General features: G+C 37.0%; 1 protein-coding gene across 1 annotated transcript in view; it reads right to left on the bottom strand.

The window, feature by feature from the left end:
* Positions 1-524: 524 nt before the first annotated feature.
* The window catches only part of EXOC5 (exocyst complex component 5), a 30,024-nt gene continuing 21,229 nt past the window's right edge, over positions 525-9,319 (bottom strand). The window contains exons 15-20 of the mRNA XM_019616146.1: positions 8,171-8,279; positions 7,774-7,894; positions 7,053-7,139; positions 4,878-4,986; positions 3,688-3,903; positions 525-2,805 (exon numbers count right to left, since the gene is read on the bottom strand). Coding sequence (XP_019471691.1) covers positions 2,617-2,805; positions 3,688-3,903; positions 4,878-4,986; positions 7,053-7,139; positions 7,774-7,894; positions 8,171-8,279 — 831 coding nt within the window. The 3' untranslated portion in view covers positions 525-2,616. The remainder of the gene's footprint in view (positions 2,806-3,687; positions 3,904-4,877; positions 4,987-7,052; positions 7,140-7,773; positions 7,895-8,170; positions 8,280-9,319) is intronic.

Genomic DNA, 9,319 nt, shown 5'->3' with positions numbered 1-9,319 from the left:
CAACAGTTCACTGCAAAGCCATTTTCACCAATTGTAGACAACATAATTACACACACATGAACGCTCTCCTCTCAGGCATCCATTTGGCTGCCAGCCTGTTAAATGCCAATGTTCTGGGAGCAAGCATTAGAAAGGCAACACTTTACTTCATTACACGAACATTATAATGCATATTTGTATTTTGGATAGTACTCGATGGTATTCAGAAACCATTGGAAATATTTTCCCAAATTATATGCTATAATAGCTCTAAACTTAAAAAATGTGTGAAAATTACAGTCTCCCACTCTATCCCAATCCCAGCTGTATTGCAAAGCAAACTTACTGACAACATACAGAAAACTCCTTCAGTACTTGCATGGGGAGATTTGTCAAGAAAAGGGGAAGAGGAAAGCCCACATTAGTGATTAATTTGATCAGCAATTATTTTTCCCCCCTATTTTTCTTATTGAATGGGTTTTATTTGTTTTTATGACTGAGCACAAAGAAGGTAGAAGAATGTGGAAATGAAATGAAGAAAGTTATCTGGAGGAAATTCTTTTTATTGAGGAAGAGTTTACATATGTATGTTCTAATATTCACCTACTTTTTGCTGCCTCCTGTTAACAGGCATAATGAAATATTGCACTGAGCACATTCATGGGAAACACAGCTAATAAAGCAAGAAATATGGTAAATACACATTTCATACAACCTTAAAATAAGTCAAACCAACCATACAACAAATTCTGAAGCACTTCTGTGATCTCAAAGTGATGTTCACTGTTCTGAAGTTTTTTATTACAAATTGACACTTTTTTTTTTTTGTAGAAAGATTTTGTATTGGTTAATAAAACCACAGCCTTAAAATCGTTGGCTTTCAGTTACAGAGGTAACATAGAGGTATCATCTGAATTCACATCAGAGCTTTAGGAAAAAAAAAAAATGGCAGCAGTACAAGCATGGGCCTCCTCCAGCATCCCAAACTCTTTGTGGCTTTGCCATGGCCAAGGAATAGAGCTCTGCAGCTCAACAAAGCAGCCAGGCTCCCAGAACACTTTGAGAAAGTCTGGCATCCACGCTCTTGTTTACTGATAGAGTGCTCTGCTAAATGGAAAATGAAGCAGAAGAACCTCAACTAACCAAGAAAAGTTCCACATGAATCTGTCAATACTGACTACACCTGGGAAACCATTAATGAAAATAATTTTATTTGACCAACCCTTAAAGCAAATCTATAGAATTGCTGCTCTGAAGATGGGAGAGAAAGGTTTTCATAATGCACGCTGAGCCCACAGTAGAAATAAAAGTGTTACAGATGATCTGTTTGGAGATGATGCGAGTCAGATTGAAGACAGTCCACAGCAGTTCCAACCTGTTTTCCATGAGTCTGTTCTGAACAAAGGTCTATTTACAACAATTTTCAACTGCTTGAGGAAAAGTTACCCTAGATGTTTCAAAACCACCAGTGCTTCAATTCTCTCTTTGCACACAATGTGGTCCATCTCAGAAGCACCTTGAATAAATGCTGCAGTAGAACTGATGCAGAAGCAGTCTGTCTCCAATATTAAAATTACGAGCAGTGGAAGAGAAACTTTTGCACACTTCAACATTTCATATTGCTCAGGCACCAAGGATCAATTATCATCAGCACAGTCCATTTCACCTTTTGGATTTTGCTAGAGCTGCAGTCCATTCCTCCTGTAGATAAATGAACACTTGGGCTACATTTTTATCCTTTCACTTGTTAGAATCTGAATTTATTTATATATAAAATGAGAGACAGGAAAAAGTTGTATTAATCCAACCACTGGCACCTTCACCTTGTAGTAACAAAGCCCAGACAAGGCAGCTGCACTTACTTCAGGAGCATCTATTCAAATTCGGTGTTCCAATATCAAGCAGAGAGAAACAAGAATGCCAGGTCATACAATGCCAATATTTTTTAGTGGGCCCTTGACTGTTAGGTGAAAAAAAAACAACCAACAAAAACAACCCAAAACCGAAGAATTAAAAAAAATAAATCTTTCCACCACATTAGTTATGTTTAGAATGCTACACAATGAATAAATTACATCTTTGTGGGATACTGTTCCTTTTACTTCTATATCTCAAAGAAATTCCCAACTAATTAATTAGAGCAAGAAATTACATTGAGCAGGATAACGTTTTAAATGAAAGAAATGACTTAGAAACACCAATCAAAGATAATTTGATTATGATTAGCTGTGCTGAAGTCTAAGTCATTAAAATTGATGAAGAATGTTGTTACACTGGTCTATTCTATGTAATCCATTACCTACGCTATGCTCTGTAGTTCAACTCTAACAAATGGTATCTGATGATTCAATACTGAAGACTAAGATACTTCCCCACGTACCACTTGCTTTCCCACACCAACACATCCAATTTTAAAAAATCAGTAGCAAGCAGTTGTGCTAAAATTCATCACTGGGAGAACTTTAGCTTACGTATCATTCAGATTTTCACTTGCTAGCGTTCTACATTGTCACGTCTAAATATGGCTGTTTTATTCTGAACAGTCATTATTCCACAAAAGTTACAGCTGTGGTTTGGTAAGAAAACATTCCCCGTGCTTTCTGAGGCCTGCCCATAGGTACATTTCCTCCTGTGCTCTCAGCTGAAGTGACGAGCAAGACGTGCAGACCTATAATCAACACGTAGCTGAACAAAGGAGTGAAGGATGTTCTTGTCCAGATTAGCAAGTTGTTCACCTGAGCAAACTTGCTTTAAGTTATCCGGGGCTACAACCAGAAGATTGCAAAGTGCATGCAAAGTATCAAACAGCTGCAACACCAGAGCAATCTGTGGTTAAAAAAAGAAAAAAAGAAAGAGAGAAGTATTAAGAGTAAAAAACTGCTTACAACACCCAGATTCTCAAAATACTATTTCTATAGAAAATACATTTCAGTCATTCTGTGTATAGATATATATAGGCACATGGAATAAAAGCAAAAAAAACACCAATTACAAAGTAACTAAGATAGCTTGCTATTTCCCACTGTATGCATATCTCATGTTAAATACCAAACTACATTGCAACTTAGAAGTGTATTGAACTGCTTACAAAGACACAAACTGAAGGCTAGAACTGATTTCTTTCCTCAACTCAAAGCCCTAAGACATCATTGAGAAAACTAAGGGAAGGATGTTTTTTATTTGTTTTTGTTTTAAGAGTATTCCAGGAAAGACTCATTGATACTAACACATGTAAAATTAAAAAAAAATAATAATACCAAATTTCAGTAAACTTAATCTCTAACTAAATATGATTAGATGAGACTTAGAAAAACAAGTCTCCTTGTCTTGACTTTCTCCAAATTTTGGCAATAGTCATTGGGAAAAAACAAAGTACTTGGAGCAAGAGAACCACAGGTCTTGGCCAGAAACCAAATCTTAGTTTTTACTTCCATACAAAATTATATCTAGAATACAGTGCATCATAAACACTGAACACTTCCTCAATATATACATATAGCCTGCAAGCAACAAAATGCTATCAGCAGACTGCTCTTTAGAATGTGATAAAACACTACTAGTACAGTTAACAGAACATACAACATCAGCACATGAAGTGCTGATAATCAAACAAGATTACTTTTAAAAACTTCTCAGAAGAAATGGTCAAATAAAATATTATCTAAGCAATCAATATGGCTGTACATCACCAACATACACATAACTTACCTTGAAGTCTTTGGCACACTTTCTGTACTCAGCCACATCACAAATAGCCAACATGCCACCCATGCAGCTGTAGGAATATTGCTGCAGGTGTTCGTAGATGAGTCGATGGAAACGAACTCCAAGTTCCATCAAAACTGTGTCCACGTTCTTACCATCCATAGATTTCCTAATCTTTTCCACCTGCTTTCTAACATAGCTGCAGACTTTAACACAAGCCTTAGGAAATAAATAAAAAAATAAAAATAATTAAAAAAAAATATCAAGAAACCTGTTCTCATAGAGTGCCTTCTGCATCATAAGCTGAACATTAATAAGTTCTTTAAAATTCCTACAGTGTGACATCATCTGTTACCTCCCAATTAATAATTCCAACAGGTTTTCATCTGCCACAGAGACATAAGTATACATAAAAAGGAAGGATACGAGACAACATTCCACCACATTATACTTTATTTCAGTTCAGTTTAGTCTGCACTTTTAATTTAAGCAACAATTAACCCAGGGGGGATAATCAAGATGGTTCAAACCCTGTCAGCAGTAGCTGTAAACCCAATTTAACAGCCATCTTCACTCTTCCCACACACTACCAACCTCTACAACCTACTGCTGCACTCTTCCCATTCTCACTCGGCTTCACGTATTCAGATATACTCCTCCCATTAACAGCTGTTCGTTCTCTACTTCTCTCTATATTGCTCCCTAATAACAGCCTAATGCAACCCAGCCCTGAAGTTTAAATTCCATCCTCCAGGCCATAAAATATGAAGAGAACATTCTGCAGTAAAAAAAAGTGGTCTTGCCATACCCACGCTGATTTCTTCTGATCCTAAGGGGAAAAAGCACCCAGCAACTAGAGAGTATCTGATAAATTTCCTGAAACTGATAGTTTCAACCAATTATCAGTTAAAAACTTGGGTTTAAATCTGGGCCTCTTGGGATGGGAAAGAATTGTGACAGCTTGTACAGCACCTAATGTCAGATTTTTGTCTGACACCAAGTACAAAATTCTAACGTCCTCTCCAGCTTGGAAAAGCAGTCCTCAGTAGAGTTTGCAGTTGCTTCATCCAATGGCTAAGTAAATCAACCAAATGCACGTTGTCAAACATATATTTGTTAAACTCTGTCTCGTGTTTGATATCACTCAAGTGCATTTCAAGCTATACTGATGAGTTGGAACTTAATTTACTTACATTAGTATATTGAATCAAAACGTTGTTTTCATCTTCTGGTTTAAAATCTGTCTTTTTCTGCTCTGCAGCCAAGATGTGCTTCATCTGTCCAATCATACAATTCAAAGTCCTTTAAAGTTACAAAGAACACTTAGAGTTCTGAAGGGAACGTTCTCATTTCCTTGATTTTGTATTTATATATAGTAAAGTGGTTCTGTATAAAAGTATGCAGCATAAAACAACGAGGAAAAAAAAAACCTCACCCCTTACCATTTAATCTATAGAATATGTACCAAAAGCAAACATAAGAAACAAGGCACTGAAGTTACGGTGCAGTTCTCTAAAGAAGACAAGCTTGATTTTAAGAAAGTCATTCAGAAAAACAGAAGTAGGGGAAAAAACAAGCAAACATGCTGGCCAGTTGGTTTTCAAAGGGACACATTAAGTGGGAAGTCACCAATCCCAGCTCTTCAGAGGAACTGGATAACATTCTTCATTGCTGCGGGAATGGGACAGCCAAAGGAAGAGTTCCAAATGCTTAGTTAGTAGAATTAGATCACACTGTGTATTATTCAGCAGCAAGCATCAGAAAACACTTGTAAAATGAAACAAAAAAAAAGGAAGGGCAGGAGAAGAATGTTTATGTCCATAAATGTAATAAATGGATCCTTTAAAACTCCTTTTCTATGCACAGAAACTCAAATTTGCATTTCATTCAACAATCTATGTGCAATCAAATTAAAAAGAAAAAAAAATTTACACTCTCCTCCATTTCTGTTTTCAATAAATACTCCCAAGAGACTGTTTACACAGAATACAAACTGACAGAAAACCATTAGAGCTACTTTTGGCTGACTAGTAAATCACTTCTATAGAGGCAGACAATTATTGTGAATACCATTCCAGAAGCTCCTGTAGGACTCATTCAGATTGCACAGTGTTGATGGCTTTAACTCTAGAAATTACTTGCATTAGCAATTTCAGAATTAGAAATTGCTTTGTTTTTAAAACTAGATCATTCCCTTCAGCAAGGCAACCACTTCTTAGCAGCAGTGGTACCACAAAGCAGCATGTAAGCAAGAGCTCACATCTTACTTGTAACACTCATCTGAAAACTAAGCTCTCCTTTAGGTGTAAAAGTGCCAATGCTTACGAAGAGTCCATCCACAAGCCTTTGAACACACTGTTTTCCAACACAGACTTGTTCTCCTAAGCCTTATTGCCACTTTTAAGAAATTATTTACTTGACACAAACAGTTAAAACTATTCTAATGCTGACAACTGACCCATGCCTGTCTAGAGCTAAGCGTATGGTTGCTGTGGTTCAAGTATTTCAGGCTTTGCATCTAAGCCTTTATCATCAACTTCCAGCAGGAATAGCTAAAATCTCAATTGTTACATACACATATTCCACCTCCAACCATTCTTTTTGCACCTGCAGAAAATGCCTTTAAGAAATAACTTGTAGAGCTCTCTGGAAATGCATCCAATCTCTTCCTTGTCCCCACAGAAATCACCCTGTAGGACATAAATGCAATGCCTACTTTTCTATATAGTGCTGTTCTCAACCCTTTCCAGTGTGGAATGACTCTTACATAAACTTCAGTGAGTTCCAGAGTAGCTTTCATATCCTACAGGAAGGTTTATTTCCATCACTGCATGATTTTTGTTTACAAATGTTATGGCTATTCAGTATTATTAGAAGAAATGGAAAAAAAGATTAAATAAAACAATCTCAAAGCAAGTTGATGTCAGAACCAGAATCATTCCAGGTCTATGCAGACTTCTATGACTAGGTGTAATCCATAGCACAGATTCACACACGTCATCTAACCTATTTTTGTCAAACTTTTTTCTTTATGGAAATTCTGCAAGTCTTTAACCTATTTCAATCATCATTCCTTTAAATGGGGGAAAAAAAAAGTAACATGAGACAATAAGGTAAAGCTGAATGACTGTACTTTCAACATAACAGATTTACTAACATCTTTGCAGATTATGTAGGGTCAGAAAACTGCCACATAAATATGACTGTCCATACAAACAAAGTCTAAGTTTCCTGCACAGAGTAATGTTAAAAAAAAAAAAGAAAACTTTGCGTTCAGAAATATTTAATCCTGAAAAGGGAACCAAATAATAAATCACAAAGGAGTTTTAAAAGAATTGGTGCTTAACAAAGTTTAAATCTCTACTTGCCGATCAATGCCCATATCCAGCTTCACTTCCATTTGTTCTATGATGTCCTTTTTCTTCTGAAGGCATTCAGATAACTTAGGAGACGAACTGCAACAGCATGAAGAGTTATGTGAGAAAGGGTTAGAATACCAAAACAAATCTGTTTGCTGGGACGGCTTCTTAAATCAGGGATGTGTGAAGAATTCCTGTTCCATCAAAAAGGATGAATTTAGGTGGAGTAGGCTGGCTTCAGATCACCAAATTAATAGCCACGTGACCTTGAGCAGAATTGTGGAGCACTGACCGGCAGCACCTGCACACTGATTTATAACACATCAGTGTGTTCTACCTTGAGCACATCCAACCAGCAGCACATTGATTCCATGCACATTCCATGCAATTCACATGTTGCTCCACGGCATGGCCAGCTTCTTCCCCTGCAGAGACTCCACCAATCAGCCATAAAACCACACTAGCCCAGTGCAATGCAGCAGCAAGATCTTTGCAAAGCAACTCCTCTTCTTCTATCAATACCCTAAAAGCTCCCTGTCTCCTTCTGGTTGTCCAAGTACAACTTCCCTTCCTCCTCTCCCATCACAGTATTTCATCTTCCTGCAGCATCAAGCTGAACCACTCCAAGAATAAACTCTTCTTAACAGAGATGAAAATAAAGAATACAAACCTGCTCTGTTCACCAAAAAATTAACGTTCACAATAGAAACACTGATCAAAATAAAAGTACCTGATTAATGGCATCAGATGATCATTGAACTGTTTGTCAAACAAATGGAAAATAGTATTGGCCTGGTGGACAACATCCAAGAAATAAAGATTTGCGTTCTTTGAATCAGAAGAGGGAATGCCTAAAGGAAAGAAGGTTTCATTAATATAACAACGATACACAGTTCTTTAATTAACATGATATCTCAAATATGCAGATTTTTCCATGAGTGCTAAAAATCACATGCTTAGAGTTGGATAAATTTACCGTGATGCCCTGTATAGAATACTTCTCATAGGTTTCACTTAACTGATACATTTTGAACAAGACCAATCAATGAGACACAGCAAAAGATCTGTAAAGATGATCTGCACAAAAAGGCCAGTGAGATGAAGTGTTCAAAAAATATTATACTCACCAGCAAGGCCTGTTTCTAATGCATAATCAATGTGTTCAGTGCATAAGAAGTCTACAAGCATAGAAAAAATTCTGAAAGCGTTCTTCGGTAAGTCAGATGGATCAGAGAGCTTAAAAGAAAAAGAAGAACTTTTATTCTAAAGGTCAGTTTTACATATATTTGAAAGCTTACCCAGTATTGAGTAGAGGATAAGCTTAAAGTGTAACGAGTATTTCAGAAAAATTGGAATTTTATTTTAAATTAAAAGCATCCATACAGAGAACTATTCAGGAACAGCCTTCAGTATCAACAAACTCTTTGGTACTAACAGGTAAAATGAAGACAATGTGCTGCAGGATGCTATGGAAAGCAAAAATATACACAGTTTCTAATAATAGCAGTGATAATAAATGAAGGAAGGCATTAATTCAGCTGTAAAAACACAAACATCCAGCTGTAACTACTGTAATCACCTAAACCACACACTGCTCATTGCTGGTAAAGGTTGACACTATACACACCGTCTTTTTTCACTGAGTTTTTGCCACTGACCACAGCTAGAGGCAGTGCAGCTGTTCTATCACTGTCTCAGTACCTCAGAAAAAACAATACTGTCTGAACCTCACTGACATTTATCACAGTTCAGCTGGAGTCAACAGAGCATGAGAATTTTTATTAAGTGAAGTAATGCCCACATGTACACGCAGCATCTCTGCCTTCATGAACTGTAAGCAGCACAGGATTTGGGGCAGCAACTTGTCTGCAAATCCAGTTTTTAAAAGATAAAATGCGACAGGGCTTTTGCATGCAAAAAATGGAGCTTTGGTTTTCAAGGAATTAAGTGAAGACTTTTGGAAGCTTGGAATAAGATTACTATCGCAATCCAGGTTAATTTACACAAGAACACTCTAAAAGATTTCCACAGGATACCTAAAAAATAAACAAAAACCCCACCCTGTTAGAGACATTTCCAAGCACAGGGATGTTTCAATATATGGTTAGGCAGGAACTGACAACCTTTTTCTCCTAAATCAGTCATGGTTGGGACTCACAGTGTACCAGCATGCATCTGTCATACAATGAAGTATTGCAGTTGGCTGGCCAGTCACAGAATCATAGAATGGCCAGGGTTGGAAGGGACCTCAAAGATCATCAAGCTCCAACCCCCCT

Source organism: Meleagris gallopavo, chromosome 5 (assembly GCF_000146605.3).
Source record: "Meleagris gallopavo isolate NT-WF06-2002-E0010 breed Aviagen turkey brand Nicholas breeding stock chromosome 5, Turkey_5.1, whole genome shotgun sequence".
Taxonomy (NCBI): Eukaryota; Metazoa; Chordata; class Aves; order Galliformes; family Phasianidae; genus Meleagris; species Meleagris gallopavo.
The sequence above is the reverse complement of the archived record's forward strand: the minus strand, read 5'-3'. Positions and strand labels throughout refer to the sequence as shown.